The sequence below is a fragment of the Corvus cornix genome, chromosome 5 (genome assembly GCF_000738735.6).
Source record: "Corvus cornix cornix isolate S_Up_H32 chromosome 5, ASM73873v5, whole genome shotgun sequence".
Lineage (NCBI taxonomy): Eukaryota > Metazoa > Chordata > Aves > Passeriformes > Corvidae > Corvus > Corvus cornix.
Window position 1 is genome coordinate 12,067,446 of NC_046335.1, and position 16,544 is coordinate 12,083,989.

General features: G+C 45.0%; 1 protein-coding gene across 1 annotated transcript; it reads right to left on the minus strand.

Annotated features, from left to right (window-relative positions):
* Positions 1-2,640: 2,640 nt before the first annotated feature.
* Positions 2,641-16,526, minus strand: LOC104686436 (cholesterol 24-hydroxylase). Its single transcript, XM_010394859.4, has 15 exons — positions 16,376-16,526; positions 14,473-14,550; positions 13,887-13,968; positions 13,267-13,340; positions 12,511-12,597; positions 11,776-11,914; positions 11,072-11,182; positions 10,151-10,307; positions 9,767-9,829; positions 8,484-8,556; positions 7,953-8,037; positions 6,032-6,142; positions 5,683-5,771; positions 4,727-4,793; positions 2,641-3,909 (listed from the first exon to the last, which is right to left on the minus strand). Exons 1-15 carry the CDS (start codon positions 16,501-16,503, stop codon positions 3,748-3,750), a joined length of 1,506 nt encoding a protein of 501 aa, XP_010393161.1. The 5' UTR covers positions 16,504-16,526; the 3' UTR covers positions 2,641-3,747.
* Between the last annotated feature and the right edge of the window lie 18 nt (positions 16,527-16,544).

Genomic DNA, 16,544 nt, shown 5'->3' on the forward strand with positions numbered 1-16,544 from the left:
ATTGTCTTGTCTTGATAGCAGAGGCTGCATAAATCCAGGGAAGGCCTGTTGCAGCTCTCATCACACAACTACACCAAGTGCAAACGCATGTATGGTTAACCTGTGTGCTTGCACTAGGCCCACCAGTATCTTACACTTTCTTATCTACATTCATTCCTTTATAGGCTATAGATGGAGTAGAAGGCTGTCCACTGCTCAGAAAGTATCAGGCTGTGCTGTAATTTCAATGAGTGTGATTGAATCCCATGATTCTTAGCTTCTCCTGGCTTCCTGCAAGGGCTAGAATGAGATTCCTCTCATGAAAAATTATCCTGGCACTAATGCTAGCTGGGCTCCTTCCTTGAAATGTATGAGTCTGTACATGAAATGTAGATGAAAAATTGGGAGTCTCCTGTGCTCCGGACTAGTTGGGGTGAGAAAGCATCCCATTTTCCCATGCCAGCACTGAAAGTGTTTGCCTTCTGAAAGAGAGACACCTCTGGGCGCAATTTCCCTAGCTGGTTCGCTCCTAGCCCAAGAGATCTAGGCAGCAGCATTTCCCTGTTTCTTGTTTATGACACTGATCTAGAAGGGATAAGATCAAGCTCTTGGGTTAGCATTAAAAAAACCTGGGGAAAAATCCTGGGGGGAAAGTTTTCACTCTGAGCACATACATGAAAGTCCTGGGCATCAGTCCAGAACAGGAGTTTATAGGTCTGGGAGAGGGATCAAAGAAACCTGCAGCAGCCACTTCAGAACAGGAGGAAGACCTAGACACCTCTAATAAAGACTCCTGGGAATACGTGTCATCACTGGTGCCCTTGCCTTGGAGGGCAGCAGTTACCTTGTCTCCTGCCAGCTGAGCTTCTGGCTGTCTCCAGACAGTTCCTGTCCATCTGAAAGTATACACATCTGGGGCAGGGTGAAAACCAGAGCAGCTGCTGGAGGGCAAGCACTTACCTGCAGAGTGCAGGGGCAGGAGCTCTCCTGAGCAGCCTGGCTTTGCACTCCCATGTCAACTGAGAAACCTTGCATCCAAGCTCCAGGCACGCAACACCGGCCCGTGTGTGGCCATGCCTGGGTGGCACCCAGGGAAAAATCACCCCACCAGCCATTTCCAGATTTCTCTTTGTATTGCCCAAGAGCAAGGAAAAGGATAAGAAGAAAGTTAGCTACAGGTAGGGCACCTGCAAGTGAACTAGGGAGACAGACCTTGCTCTGCTTTTTTGCCTTACCAGCTAGGAACCCTAGCCAAGGGCTTGGTGCAAAAATGATTGCCCTGGAACTGAATAATGTGTTTCTCTTCCCCAGCATGAAGAAAGACTGCCCTTTTCTGTGGTGTCCAAGACAGCTGCAGCTCTCAGGTGTTTTTATAGCCCATGGCAGGCACAGCTGTGTCTCCCTAGGCACTTCTGGCCTGAGGTTTCTCAACGGGGTTTGGCAAAGCTGATGCCAGCACCCAGTTGGCATATAGGGCACCAGGAAGCAGCTTTCCTGAACCTGCTCCTTTTATTTATTTTTTTTGGGGGGCGTCAGATGATGGATCAGATGACCTCCTGGCTAGAGGTGCAGGATAAAACCACAAGAACACTGCAGGGCATTTGCATGGCCCCACAGGCCATCATCTCCTCCAGTGGTATGAGGGCAGCCTGACTTAGGAGCTGTGAAGGCTGAGGAGTGCTGCTGCTGTTGGGTGCATCAGCAATGAATGCTTGCCATCTGCTGGGAGGCAATCAGCCTGATAGGAGACTCTCTTGCATGTAGGGAAAGGACAAAATGTGCCACTGGTCCTTGAAGAGCTGGATGGCATTTGGGCTTGCAGAGAGAGCAGGAAGAGTATTCTCTGCGAAGCGTAAGCCCAAAGCAGTCAGAAGGCTCTGGTCTTGGGTACATGAGGGCTGACAGAACCCACTGCAGAATTTTAACGTGCTAACACCCCCCTTGAGCCCTCCTTGGAGGTGCCTGACCCCATTGCAGATGTGGCAGAAGGCAGTAGGAGTTTGTGTAACTAATGAATCTCAACACATTCGTTGGTAGCACTGAGCAGAGCCCTGGTGTGGTGGCATCTCACATTTCCACAGCACAGTTTGCCAATGTCAAGCTGTCTATGTGCTGGTCACAGCATATGCCACTCCTGTCACAGCCTGCCCCCCCACTCCCCACAGCACTGAGATACTGCCCTGCCTTTGACATATTCTCAGGATTCAGCCATTTGTTATGCCACCAGCACATCCAGCCTGACCAGCATGGAACATCCCGCTCCCTATTGTGTCAGCTCCTGGAACACACGTCCAGCTGAAGAACCCTCAGTCTCCCCAATGAGGTTTTATTAATGTCTAGAAGGATATAATCAGATTTCCAGCACAAGGTCTTGAAGAGCTGGTCTACTGATAGATGGGCTAAACCTTCCCTTGCAATACAGGTATTGGTACCCCAGGTGCAAGTCATGTTATTACACTGTAAGGTGTTGATTGTATTATTAAGAGCAGCATAAACCGTCTGAGGCTGCTATCCCACTGCTGCACTGAACGAGATGGTGCACAATAGGAGCAAAGTCAGGGAAAGCTCTGGCATCTTACTGGTATGGAAACCACCACAGGAACCTGACAGTGTATGGACTGTGTTCTTGCCCTTTTAATTCAGAAAGATAAGAAACAAAAGTGGCAGCATCAAATGTCTTTAATTCTCTCTATTTCATTATAGAGGATGCCCAAACTCCCATTAGGTATCCACATATTTCTGGAAGGCAGCATTTACAAATGATAGTTTTTCTCCCTGGCAGAGCCTGGCTGCAGTGGCAATTTGGGCACATCTGCAGAAGAAGGGGGTGCAGGGCCTTCCCTCTCCTGTCTCTGTCTCAAGTTACAGACACATTTTTTCAGTGGCAACACTATTTTAAGCAGCATTTAGTTCAGGCACTTATTTCCAGCCCTCCTGTATCTACTAGACCATCTGGTCTGAGTGTTACTGTAGCTTTGTGGCAAACAAGATGGGGAAAATGATCCAGGTTAAAATAAAGGCAGCAAGACTTTCCCAACAAAAAAGTGTCTCAGAAGAATGAGCACAGGCTGTGTGGAGGGGTAGAAGGAAGCAGGAGAGTCCCTTTATACAGTGTGGACTGGGAATCTACACTTTGCATAATATCAGATGAAAAGTAGAAGAGACTGAATAAAACCAGGCAGTAGCAGCAGGAGAAAGTAGGTGGCCTCAGACTCTTAAATTTTTTGGGTTTTTTTTCCAGATTGCTCCTACCAATTGTTCTTCACATTTGGAGCAGGGATAGAAAAATTGCTTTGACCAAGAGACTATCTCTAAATATCTCTTCCTAAATTCAGCCCAAATCTATGCTCTACTCTTTTCTGATTTCATTGTGTAAGTAGGAAACTCCCCAAACAAGGGTTTACTTAGACCATGTTGTGTTGTATATAAGCTTAGTGGAAACTATGAGCTGGGATTGGAGTGTGGGATTCCGTGGCACTCCAGGGACACTCCAGTGAAAGGATGTTCTTTTCCAAGTCTGGTCAGAATGAAACAGTTCCCCAGGAAAAGAAAAAGCTTGGCAATTCCAGGTATGCTTCCAGATTGAAGATGCTCAGTAGAGTGACCCTCCTAAGGTTTTCTTCAGTAAATTACGAGGAAGGTTAGAAATAACTTCAGTCTAGTAATCGTCTAAAGAGGTCTGAAAAATCTAAACTTTGATTAGTGTCACAATCTTCAAAATCAGAAGAAACACTAGCACTATCATGACACACTCTGCTCCCTGAGTAGTCATGCCTGGCAGCCTCTTGCAGAGCTCCTTGGCTTTAATTTACATATTACTCCATCTAGTGGCTTTAAGGTTCCAGCCTCCACTAGTTGAAAACTCTGTCCTGGCACCAGCTGGATTTCAAACCTCTGCAGCAACTTTGCCATCACCACTTTTACCTCCATCTGTTAAGAAGAAAAACTCATGGTCAGTGACAGCAAATACAGCTTGGACTGCAGCTGCTTAAAGTCAGTCTACTATCTTATACTGCTTTGTTAATATAGAGATTTAAAAGTTAAATGTTACTACGTTAATGCAGCCAGCTGAGTTTGGGCAGGAACCCTGGGACTTCCCGGATTTGAAGACAACTGACAGGCCCTAAGTCCTTGTGTTTATGTGTTAAATCCATTTTGGAAGTCACACTGTAAAACTAAAGCACTCTGAGCTTTGGTGCTTAGATGAGCTCACAGCACAGACCCGAAGCGCTGGCCTCTGGCTGTCCTGAAACACTCTCTGCCATGCTCATACACATTAAATTGTTCCTTCTGTCCATGTAGCCCCCTCCTCACCTTCTCTGTTCCAGTTCTGGCTTGTGTCCTCCTCCAGCTGATGTTTTCCCTGCCTTGATTCTGTCAGTGGCAGCCATGGGATGATCCCCAAGGCCCTCTGCACATCCCCTGTGTGCTTGACTTTGGCTGGCAAAGGGATGTTGACTGTGATTCCCATTAAGGGGTTTGGATTCAAGCAGGCTGACCCAGGACAGTTTGGAGGGAGTGCAGCCTGCTGCTCCTCCCTGCAGAGACCTTGGCTGCATGGATGTCTGCTCTTGCATTTGAGAGACATGCCTCTCATGGGCATGGGGGGAGATCTTCCCTCTAAAGAGAAGAGGGTCAGTGCACAGGACATCAGTGTGGCATCTGGTGCCCACCACCAGCCACGGTCAGCACACCCTGAGCTGGCACAGTGCTTGCTAACAAAGTGTTCTTCCAGGCCTCTACTCACCTGTGCAAACACCTGCCCGATGCAGGATCGGGGTCCCAGAGAGAATGGAAAATAGCAGTAATATGGCCTGCAAAGAAAAATGTTCAAAATTACAATTACAACTTGTTTGTAAAGAAACAAGCAAATATTTCATCACAGCAGCAAGGAAATGGTCTAAATATCCCCTTGCCTATCTGACTTGTTAAAGCAGTCTCCAAATTAACTCTTTTTTTGCTTCAGAGAAGCAATACATCTCCGCAGCACGTTTCCTCATCATCTCTCCTTACTGTATGGCTCAGCTGCCAGCCTTATTTCAAAGCTGAATGTCAAGCACACTCTAAATGCTCTCCAGCCTGTCATGAGGATGTCAAAATCCACTCAATTATTGGTCTTTTGGGCAGCTCTTAACCATGTGAGTGAGAAGGCATTTGGTTCAGGAGACCAGACTAACTTCAGACTAACTCTGAAGTTAAAGCTGAAGGAAAACTCCTGACTCGTGAAGTAGTTGGTGCTGATCTCTGCATCTGTTTAGTCACTGGTCCCTTCTATTGCACTCCTGACCACCGACTAGACTTAGGTTGCTTGCCCATGTGGCTGAACAGCATCTTCTCTCCCTCAGTCCGTCCTCCCCTCTCTAATATGGAGACATCTCAAGCACTCTGGGGCCAGGGCTGTCACACATTAAATGCTTGTACAGTTCTAAGGTAAATATTCAACCTGGTTTGGGCCCAAAGCTTTGACCTCAATATAAACATTTAATAACAATAATATTCGTCTTTTTTTGTAAGGTAATGTGGTCTAAAGAATTTTTGAACAAAAGCTGTGCATTATTGCTCTCTATTTACATTCAGATGATTTAGTGTTACTCATACTGGAATGGAAAAATAGTTTTATTCTACTTTTCTTTCCCTTGAAACCTCTTCCTGTAATGGTTTCTTAATACATATTTAATAACATGGGAGTAAAAAGAAGCTCACTTAGGTGCATCTTTGCTGAATCGATCTGGATCAAAAGTAAGTGGATCCTTGAAAAACTTTTCCATCCTTCCCATTATATAAGTGTTGAGCTGGCAAGAAAGAGTTTATTTTTGTTAGTCAGCAGCATCACACTGAAAATGCTTCTTTGCTGTCAGAGGTATAAAACCATAAATGCTTTCCACTCTCCAGTCCCAACTGAGAGTCTTAATTCATACCCCAGTTTTGGTCAAAATTTTAGAGAAGCCAGTACAAATATGCCCAGGGAAGATTTTGGCCCTCTCAACCACAGGTCCATTACATCTGGATTAACTGGGGCAGCTAAAAGCTGCTGGTGGTGGATGGGACTCACAAAGACTGTGGTGTTTGCAGGAATTCTGATGCCATTGACAACGTGCTCCTTCTCCAGCCTGCGGAGCGTCCCCGAGACGGGTGGGTACAGCCGCAGTGACTCCTTCAAAACCTTCATCAGCAAAAAGCACAGGAGGTCAGTTAGTTCATAGACTGTAGGAAGCAGAAATATAATTAATTACCTCCCTGTGGCCTTTCAGTTTAGCTAAATGGGAGGTTTTGACTTCTGAAACAGATGCTGGTGTATCTGCCTTGGACTCCTGTGGGCAAAATACATGGCTAGGTCAGCTCCTCCAGGCCTAGTTCTTTCTTACAGCTGGTAAAATACAGAGAAAAAGACACAAAACCCAGAAGAAATCCTGGAAGAGATCTAACACCTCAAGTCAGATCAACAACTAAGTGAAAAGGCAAACTCAAAGGGAATATCTAAGAGTGAAGTCTCCTGCCCCAATGAGCTGTTCTGGGCACTGGCTGCCATGAGGGTGGGTGATTTCTCCCACCTCCTTCCCACTCTCAGCTCCTGCCTTTGTCCTGGTTCTGCTGCTTGAGGAGCCAGGCCAGAGCTCCAAAATGACAAAAAACAACCTGGTAAAGGAAAATGAATAGGGAATGTTGAGGAAAAAAATGGAACAAGACTATTTCTTTTGGTGTCAGTGAGCTGTAAGAATGGCTTATTTCATCAAAGTGAAACCTAATTAACAGTGCACATGAGCATCACACTGAAATGCAATTAACTGCGTGCATGCACGAGTGGACTAATGAAAAAGAAACCTGGACAAAAGGATTCAGAATTGCCTGAACAACAGGAGAGGAGTCCCACAGTCTCTGATACTCCAGTGATGGACTGGCTCTGACCAAGGGTTACTGATTTCGGTTGTACAGATCCAAGCTGGTGTTAAATAAATGGTCTGCTTTGAGAAGCTCTCATGTGATCTGTCTTAAAACTGAAAGGCTTAGATACCTCATCTTAATTGGAGTGGTATAATTGTGATGGTGTTTGGAGAAGCCTAAGGAAGCCTGCTGATTTCTGTAATCACCTAGAGTTGCCTTTTCCTTATGAGAAATAGACCTATGAAATCTATCTGCTATCAAAGCACAGTAATCTGTGGGATGGGATGTGCCAAACGGTAAAACACTGTTGCTCACCTCAGCAGGGCAGTTTAAAAGAAAAAGGATCATGGCAGACTACTAAAGTCTGGGCAATTTATGCAGAACAGCTGCCAGGACTGTGATTCAGCCTCTCCTGAGGGCTACTGGTGTCCCCCATCTTGTAAAAAAGGAAATGCAACACAAACACTGGCTAATAGCCAGCCCTGGCTTTGCAGTTCATTACCAACCAGCATTTCTATACACAAGACCTCTTTTAGGACCAAACTCTTTCCCCTACCACCCCCCACCCCCGAGTGACTGAAGAGGGTTTCTAGACTAAATAATGAAAAATTGACATTAGAAAACCCAGCCATAACTTTTGTCTATCCTCAAATCCCACTTTATGGCATATGGTGAGATCCTAGCTGGAAATGTTTTAACAGTAATCAAACAAAACCAGACCTGTGAATTACGAAAGTGTGTGGGATTCACACACAGGTTGGGCTCAAATTTGCACACCCTTCTTAAAATTACAGCTATTGTTTCACCTTAAACATGTAGGGATTATGCAACTCTACTCTAGCTCCCAAATTGGTAATAATTAAGGAAAGCAGTGAAGGAATCCTGTAAATTTGAGGAGCATCCTTCACAATAAGGCTGGGCTGCTGCAAACGTCTCGGGCTACCTGCTTGCTGACTCTCTGGAAACAAACACTATCAGGATAAAATATTAGCATTGCTTTTAAAATTTTAAAAGTGTGGGGGCTCCTCCACTACATGTCAGAGGTGCTACCAAACAGCTTTGCCTGGTGTCTTACCTCACTCCCACAGTACCTGTGATAAGTAGGTGAGTTTGCCAAGATCCTCATAGTCAACGTCTCTCTTGGCACCAAGAACCTCATCCACTTCAGCCTGAGCCCTGCAGTTCAATTAAAGCTCGTTAGCTGCAGATGCCTGTTTCTTGCTAGGCAAGGTGACAAATTACATTCTTTTACTTTCCAGACACTGACACTGGACTTACACACCCATCCTCAGGCAAAATGCCTACCAATTCCCAACCAGGCTTCCTGAACTTGTACCTCATATCAGGATGAGGCAATGTGCATATAGGGCAGCTGAATCAGGTGGGATTTGGGACCTGCATGTATAAAGGCTTTGAAAAAAGTCACCTAGGTGAAACTGAAATAATCCATCTTAATGTTTTTCTTTTTATAAATTTTGGATATATTGGTACTATGAAACTGTTTATTTTGGAAGGGAGGCTAGAATTCATTGGGAACTGATCCTATCTTTTTAATAATCCTTACAATTAAGTTCACCTTGAAATTAACATCAAGCTGGGTCTGCAAATTGGAGCACACATACCTTTCCAGTATTTCAGGATGCTGGCCCAGTGCCATTACTGTAAATGTCATCTGATTTGAGCTGGTTTCATGACCTGATGATAACAAAACTCAGTTTAAAGGTTAGTACAATAACATGACACAAAGATGGTCTACTAGGGTGACTGTGAATAGGAAACTTTAAACATCAAACCCCAAATGTTTTATTTCAAGTATGCTAGAAATTAAAAGAAATAATAAAAGGGATGTAAAGTCTACATAAAGAGCTTTCAGGAATGACAAGAAAAGGATATAGCTGGTAAGGATATGACCCATCTTGTCCACGTCAAAGCTGCAGTGGTTGCATGCAGCACCCATTAGTTATGAGCTCCCTAACAGGAGGGCTCGTGAGGTCCAGTATTTGTTTTGTCATATTATGGGACACCCAGTTCTGCCAAAGCACAAGGATTTACTGGTTTTGAGGGAAAGCAGAGCTCCTTACCATCTTCCTTTGAAAAGTCTGCTTTACGTGTTTGGATGACCCTGCTTGAGCAGGAAGGTTGGACCAGAAGACCCTTCCAACCTTACCCATTTCTGACTCTGTGATGTGGACAGTTTTCCCTTTTTTTCATGGATAGGCATATGTACTATTTTAATGCATTACAGAAAAAATACTTCTGCAAAGATGTCTGCTGCAATAATATCTTTCTTGCCAAAGAACAGCATTTTGACCTCTCCTTCTTATGAACCTAAATCCTATTGATCTGCAAAATGTTGTTTCTCTCACATAATTACTTGGCCCATACATTTTCTGATTGGCTTGACAGTGCCTTCTCCTACTTAGGCAAGAATGGCATTTAATCATGTGGGTGAGGTAATGCAAAGACACAGGGAATAAGTAAAAGATGCTTTTGGTGGGGTTTAGTGGGATCTGGGTGGGAGGGCCAGAACCCCATAAGGAATAGCCTTGCACCCCAGTGGGCAGGGGAAAGACAGAGGCTGGAAAACAGAGTGGGAAGCCAGTGGTTGGAAAACACCAGCCTGGCAAGATTTGCTGTGTTGATATCACTGAAAGAGGACAATATATCATTTGTGTATGAGAAATTAAGAGTTCTTTTCAGACCTCACCCTGCTGGAACTGTGCCAGTGTAATACTGCTGTCTTCCAACCAAGAAACTCCTGGTTGCAGCAGCATCATGTGGAGTGATGATGTTAATCACGGTGTTAATTATGATTAACAAGGATGTTAATCATGACCCTGTAGACAGCTCAAGAATGAGTACAGCTTCCCACATGACATATACAAGCACTGAAATAGCTACCAACCTGCAACAAAGAAAGTGATAAAGTTATCCAGAATGTTTTCATCATCTCTACTTTCCTCCAGAGCTGTCAAGATAGAAAAACAAATGGGATTAGAAAATGCCCCTGTGCCCCAGCTGGACCACTCACTCTGCCCTGTTTGGCACATATTGGCTGAGGTGGCATCGAGAGAGGACACTGAGAGAGTGCGCATTTCAGGGATAACTTGTGACCAATATTTGATCCAACACAAAGAAACAGGGAATTTTCAAAGCAACTCTCACTATCTTCAGTGTGAAAACAACTTTAAAGGAGGATTCAAGTTCAGATCCCCAAAACAATCCTCCCTGAACTTCATGGCAAAACATGCCACAGAGAAATTCACCCAAACAGCAACGTGTCCCTTACCATCTCCTTTCAGAATCTGTGTAAGAATATCCAGCGCGGCTTCTTTCCCATTCTGGATGGCTTCTCTCCTCCGGTCAATGCACTCCTTCCCCACACGTCTCAACAGCCTCACACTCTCCTTGGCCTCCTTTACCAGTTTCCGTTGCCCTGGCATGAACTGATACAGAATTTCCTGAGTCATTTTATTCCTTTTGTTGGTAAAAAATAATGTCAGTGTTATTTTACAAGTGAGCGCCTTGTTTTCTGCAAAATGACAATTGTCACAAAAACACTTGCTCTCCATGGAATAAACTGAATGCCTACAGGATGAAGGGTTTGGGCTGAAATATTTCAATTTGTGCATGCTGATGTTGTGTCTTGTTGGTGTTTTGGGCACTGTGAGCAAATTTCCTCACCTCTCCATGGAAAGAAACTGCAGCATGCAATGCCGAATCTCACCCCAGTCTCAAAAAGGAAAACAGGAGCTCTAAAAGCCTGAACTACAGCTTTCATGAGACACTGAAATAATTCTTTACTTAAATATTTCATATTACATCCATAATTTCCTAGTAGATGAATTTGGGTGGAAAATGTAATTTTTTTATGGCAAGAATGCTCAAATTTCTTCCACTCTGAGTGAACAAATTTGTCCTTCTTGTACAAATGGCAAAAATCTCAGGTTTTTATGGGTATGAGAGTGTAAAACCATATCAGAAGGAGACACATGCAGGGGGGAAGAAAAGACAAAAAAGAAGCATTAAATATTAATGTTAATTTTGCAAGTGTTTTAAAGCACTAATGAATTTTATCTTGAGGCACATTGGAGGGAAAGATCTACAGACGACTGTTTCCCCAACATGACCTTGCCCATCTTCAGCCCACAAACTCAAGCAGGAGCAGCTGGATATGAGGAGAGAGGACTGAAGTGAGGAGAGTACAAACCCGTATGAGGGGGATGCGTGCCTTGTTCAGCCCCTCCATAATCTTAGTCACAGCGTTTGGTAAAGGTGTCTGGTCATCGCCCAGTGCATTTAATTCCAAGCCAAAGGCTACCTGAGGAGCAGGAGAGAAAAAGGCAACTTGCTGGGGCGGGGGTGAAAGAGCAGGATAGCCTCACACCGCTGCCTTTTCCCCTAAAAATATCTCAGGCTAGATCCTACCTTGCAGAAGGCTGCAAGGGGACAGCAATATCTACATTATGTTATTAATCCACCCTTATTTGGGTGGATTAATAATTTACTACTGCTCTCCATTCATACCAAACTGGTTTGCATAGAAAGGGAAAAGGCAGTGTAAGGCAGACTTCATGCTGGCGTGTAATGGCAGTAACACAACCTCCACCCACGAAAAGAGCCCTGGTGTGTCCCTTTTGGCATGGAGGGGTGGGAGGTACGAGGCTGAAAGGACTTTTGCAAAGGGTCCCCATCCTGTGAGCCACACCTAGACCACGCAGACCCTTCCCTAACTGCCCCTTCCCAAGGCTCAGCCCGAATGGAAGTGGCACAATTAGTCCTGCAGGTCTTCTGGCACTGCTGGGTAAAGGTCTTTCTCCCTGCCTCCAGCTCCTGATCCCATCCTGCTGCTGGTAGGCATTACTTCCATTCCTTCCTGCCAGTTGCAGAGGAAATGAGAGGGACAGCTGGTACCTTGCCAATGATATCCATAGTCACCCGGCTCATCATCGACAGCATGCTAAACTCTGTTTTTCCATCTGCTTTCTCCTCTAGCTTCTCCATCAGCTCCTCTGCTTTTTCATTAAAAGTTTCCATCAGACCAATCAGGTAGCTGAACAATCAATAAAGATGAGTAATGGGGGCTCTGAAGAGGACATCTTTGCTCAGGCAAAATAACTTTTGTTATCTTCCATAGAAAATTGTAAAATTTTTTAAAATTTATAATTTATTTTTCTTAATACATTAAAAAGCAAACAGATAAAATGAGCTACATTCTTCTTATAGCAGCCCAGCTCTGCCCTGCCATGTAATTAACATCTGTCATTGCAAAGGGCTGTGGCCTGTGCCTGTCAAGGCACATGGACTTTATCTTTGAACCCTACATACAATGCATCAAGGCACACTAGGAAACCAGACCAACCCTCTGCCTTATCTTTTCCAGCAGGATAAGGGCAGCCATAACCATGCTCCAGGATACACAACCCTGGGACCTTTCTACCATTGCTGAGTTCATAGGGGTGTCACTGTTCCATGGGAATTCTGGTCAAATTATACTTGGCATGGGAATAGTGTGCTGGATTCTAAATTAAATGTGATTTTGGCACGAAACTTTTTTTTTTTTCCCTCTAAGTAACAAATAGTGGCAGGGAGAAGCATGACAATACAGTAAAAATAACAACTAGATCATCCTGGAAATATTTGCCTTACCTTCGGCTGAAAGCTGGATCCATTATCCTCCGCTGCTTGCGCCAATGCTCATGGTTGCAAACAGTTACCAAGCCATTCCCTAGAAACCTAGCACATAGGAAAACAAGGAAAGGAACAGTTTTATGCAAGGGAGCCAGCTGAACCCTGTGTAGTCACAAATATAAGTATTTCACATCTACTTTCTTTTATTTTTCCCATGTGTAGGGAGCACCATTGAGTATGAAACCATTGCATCACTGTGGACAACAACTGAACCACAGATATTTTTGTCAGGTAGATGTGAACTGCTGAGTCCAATAAGATGCTGTTTCATTACAGCTGTTACGCAAATAATTAATATAATAATTGGATTATTATATTTTTAAAAGCTTCAGACAAACAAAGAAAAATTCCCTTTTTTTGGAATTGAATTTAGAAGCTGCAAACTGCCATAACTTATGGAATGCCCTAAAGTCAGTGCTCTAAAATCTGAGAAGTTTGATGATGGTCTTGAGCAGACTGCTCTGAGACTAACTGAATATCCCCAGGGGGAAAAAAGATACATGATCAAGGTAAAACAACATATCCTCCTCCCTGACTGGCAAGACATTTGACTTGGCATGTATTTTAATAGGTACATGCTGCTTACATATGTCTGGAATTAGAAATTAATCCCCACACTAAGGTAAATGGTCTGAGTCAAAATGTCATGCCTGTGATATTATTAATCTTGCACTTATTTTCAGATCACAGTGGCTTCAGATGGGTTTTGCCTACCTCTCACCAAACAGGCTGAAGAGAGTACCATACACGATTGGATCCTTTGGGTGCTGTGGTGACATCAAGAACTCCTAAAATCAAACCTCAGGTCAGTGAATACTGAGTGCAATCCTTTTCCCGGACAAAACACAAAATGTCACTTACACACATTTTAGCTCTCTTCCTTCTGCAGCAATAGTCTGAAGAGTAGATGAATTACTTTGTGTGCCCTGATTCCCCAGTTCCTGTGCTGCTAGCTTGCTTTGCATGCCTCTAGTGCTTTTTTGCCCAATGACCTGAAATCTCACTGTGTTGTAATTGCAAAGATTAAGAGAAAGAAATTTGGTCTCTTGTACCTCATTCATTTGAGATATTAAGCTCTTGCAGAGAGCCTGCTTTTCACAAGTGGTAAATGTTTGCTATATGTGCTGTTCAAATAAAAGTAACAAAATAAATTAACTGACCAAGAAAAAGATAAATCGGGGCAGCCCAGAGAGCAAAGCACCTCATCCTCCTAACCCAGCCAGAGCCAAGCACAGATTGGCTGCTCTGTGCTGCTCTGATCGTCAGGCACCAGCTCTCCCCTTATGGAGGAATGGGCTGATCCCCACTATTGATCTGGCTTTATTTTTCAGTACCTTCACTCCTTCAGGACTCACAATCAATAGTGAGATTCTGTGAAAGGCATTAATTCGTACAACAGGTCCATATTTCTCTGCCCTGTAAGAAGAGAAAATTAAAAGAAAGAGAATTATGGTACAAACTACCAACATGTAACAGTTCAGACCTAATAACCTCGAAGGACCAGAGCACATGCAGTGGGAACTACCACAGTCCCCAGTGAACAAAGCCATTAAGAGAACCACAGAAGGACAGAATCATCAAGGCTGGAAGAGACTTTCAAGATCATCTGGTCCAACTGTCAACCCATCACCACCATAATCACCCCATAAACCAAGTGTCACATCCAGACGCCTCTTGTACATTTCCACAAACTTACTCCACCACCATCCTGGGCAGCTTATTCCAGTGGCTATCCATTCTTTCAGTGAAAAAGTTTTTTCTAATATCTAATCTGATCTGAAAGATCAATGCTCTTTCTCTAGCTCCTCTACCAACCTTCCGAATGATGCTAATTATGTAATTCAGGGTCTCTGTGCCTTGATTTCTCCATTTGTGCTACAGGACTACCCCGTTCAATGTTATTGATGTGCCTCAACTTACCACTGCAGGAAGAGATCTGGTGTAAACTCCTTTTTCCTCAGCATTCTCCATATGATTGGCAGGTGTCCAAATAAAAAGCTGCAGAATATGAAGGTTAAGAGTGTCATGAGGATGCCAGCATGGGGTTTTGTATGGATTGCAATCCTTGTTGCTCAGTGAGTGTTGCTCATGTTTTCCTCATAAGGGAAGATGCAAATAACTCTGAGCTGTGCCAATGCCCAGCCCTCACCAAGCTGGTAAACTGGGTATCAAAGATAGGCTGGTGCTTGCATGAAGCCAGGAAGACCAGTACAGAGACGAAGGATGAGGTCTTTTTTTTATGCTGTATTATAGGAGATGTTTGGGTCTGGGTGGGAGCTCCCCACAAGTTGCTTTGCTCTTTGCCTGGCTGACCGAATCTCGACTGCAGCTGTTACGCTGCTGTACATGAAACTGACATTTGCATTAAATACTCTTTAATACATGCTCCTCCCTGGTAAGTGTAACTTCATTTCTGTCAATGGATTTCTGTTAAGGGAAATTAGGAACCATCTCCTTCTGTCCAAAGCCATGTAATTTAAAATACTGAGGAGGATAATCACTGGTTAATACGGAAACTGAAGAGATTAATAAAAAATGTTAACTCTTCAACAGCTGCATTAAAAACCTGTAGATCAATTCCTTCCTTCAGCTGTGAGTGGCAAATTCCCACCAGCTTTGCATAAATCTGAGGGAAGATTTGGCCAAGCTCCTTGCTAAATGAATCAAGCTGCACTCAAGATCTGTTTTCCATTTGAGAGACAGAGAGCCATGCTATCATCCTTTTCAGTATAAATAAGCTATAGGGGGAAAACAGGCTCTTATTTTATTACTGTTGGAACTGGGAGGTGCTTAAAATAAGAAGAACTCAACAAAGTTACTCAATATCTACAGAAACTTTTAATCCTCTACTTGTTTGATTCCTCCACTGTAACTGGATTCCAAAATGATGTGAAAGCCCCAAACACAACACAAGTCCTTTGTTAGCTCTGGAAACTGCTCTATCTGCAGCACAGGAAACAAGGTCCACTCACAGCTCCTCTTGGATGCCGTCATTCTACAGTGTTACTTCACACCACAAAATGAACCTAAGGACAAGGAGGTTCAGGTATGACAGGATCATCCTCTCTCTAGTCTTGGTATCCAACCCCGATTACACAAGTAGGCTGAAGCCTGGAGGTGGGCAGGTGTGGTGTCCCTGTGAGGCTGTGTATGAGTGCTGCTGTCTCTTCCTGTGGCATGTCATGGAGGGCATGTGCACCCACAGGTGAGGTTAAATGGGAAGCCCACACGCTGCTGCAGGAACGACGACTCTTTGTGACAGTGCTGCCACTGCCTTGCTGGCAGCTTTCTCACTACTCTTTATCACTTATGACATTTTTATTTATTTTTGGCAGAAACCAAACACCTGGCTTATGAAGGAGAGCACGGAAGATGCCTGGTGGAGTTAGTGTCAATGTGCCCCCTGGAGCAGTGTGGGACGGCTGGTGCTGCTGTCAAGTCCCTGTTCAGGGTCATGAGCAAACGCACAGCTCGGGTGGGCGACTCCAAAGCGCCCCTTCACGCCGCTGTGGCCAGCCGGGAGATGTAGGTCAGGACATGCAGCCCCGGCCAGCCAGGCCGTGCTGCTGAGCAGGATCCTCAGCGATGCCGGGCGGTGCCGGCGCTTCCCGGGAAGCGGGCACACGTGAGCGCTGTGCCCAGCCTGCGTGACCCCTCGCCGCTGCCCTTGCCCGCACCCGCCAGGCCCGGCCCGGCCCATGGACACCGGCTGGAGGGTTTATTTTCTGCTCTGACCTTGTCTCGGCTCCAGCCGGGCAGCGAGCGCTCTGCGGAGACACCGAGCCGGCCCGCCGCCGCCTCGCCTGCCCGGCCAGCCCCTTACCTCTCCCGCGGGGCGCCGGGGATGTAGTCGTACTTGGCGTGGATGTACTGCACGTAGCAGCAGTACAGGACGAAGGCCAAGAGGGAGAGGGCCAGCAGGAGCCCTCCCGCCGCCCACAGCGCCTCCATCCCCGCCGCCCGCAGCGCCTCCTCCCGCACCGAGCAAAGAG

Excerpts from the sequence above, each read along its gene's own strand:
- LOC104686436 (XM_010394859.4), bottom strand. The coding sequence starts at position 16,503 with ATGGAGGCGCTGTGGGCGGCGGGAGGGCTCCTGCTGGCCCTCTCCCTC. Across the intron at positions 14,551-16,375 it reads CCCGGCGCCCCGCGGGAGAG|CTTTTTATTTGGACACCTGC; the intron begins GTAAGGGGCTGG and ends CATATTCTGCAG. Across the intron at positions 4,794-5,682 it reads TTCAGCAAAGATGCACCTAA|GCCATATTACTGCTATTTTC; the intron begins GTGAGCTTCTTT and ends TTTTCTTTGCAG.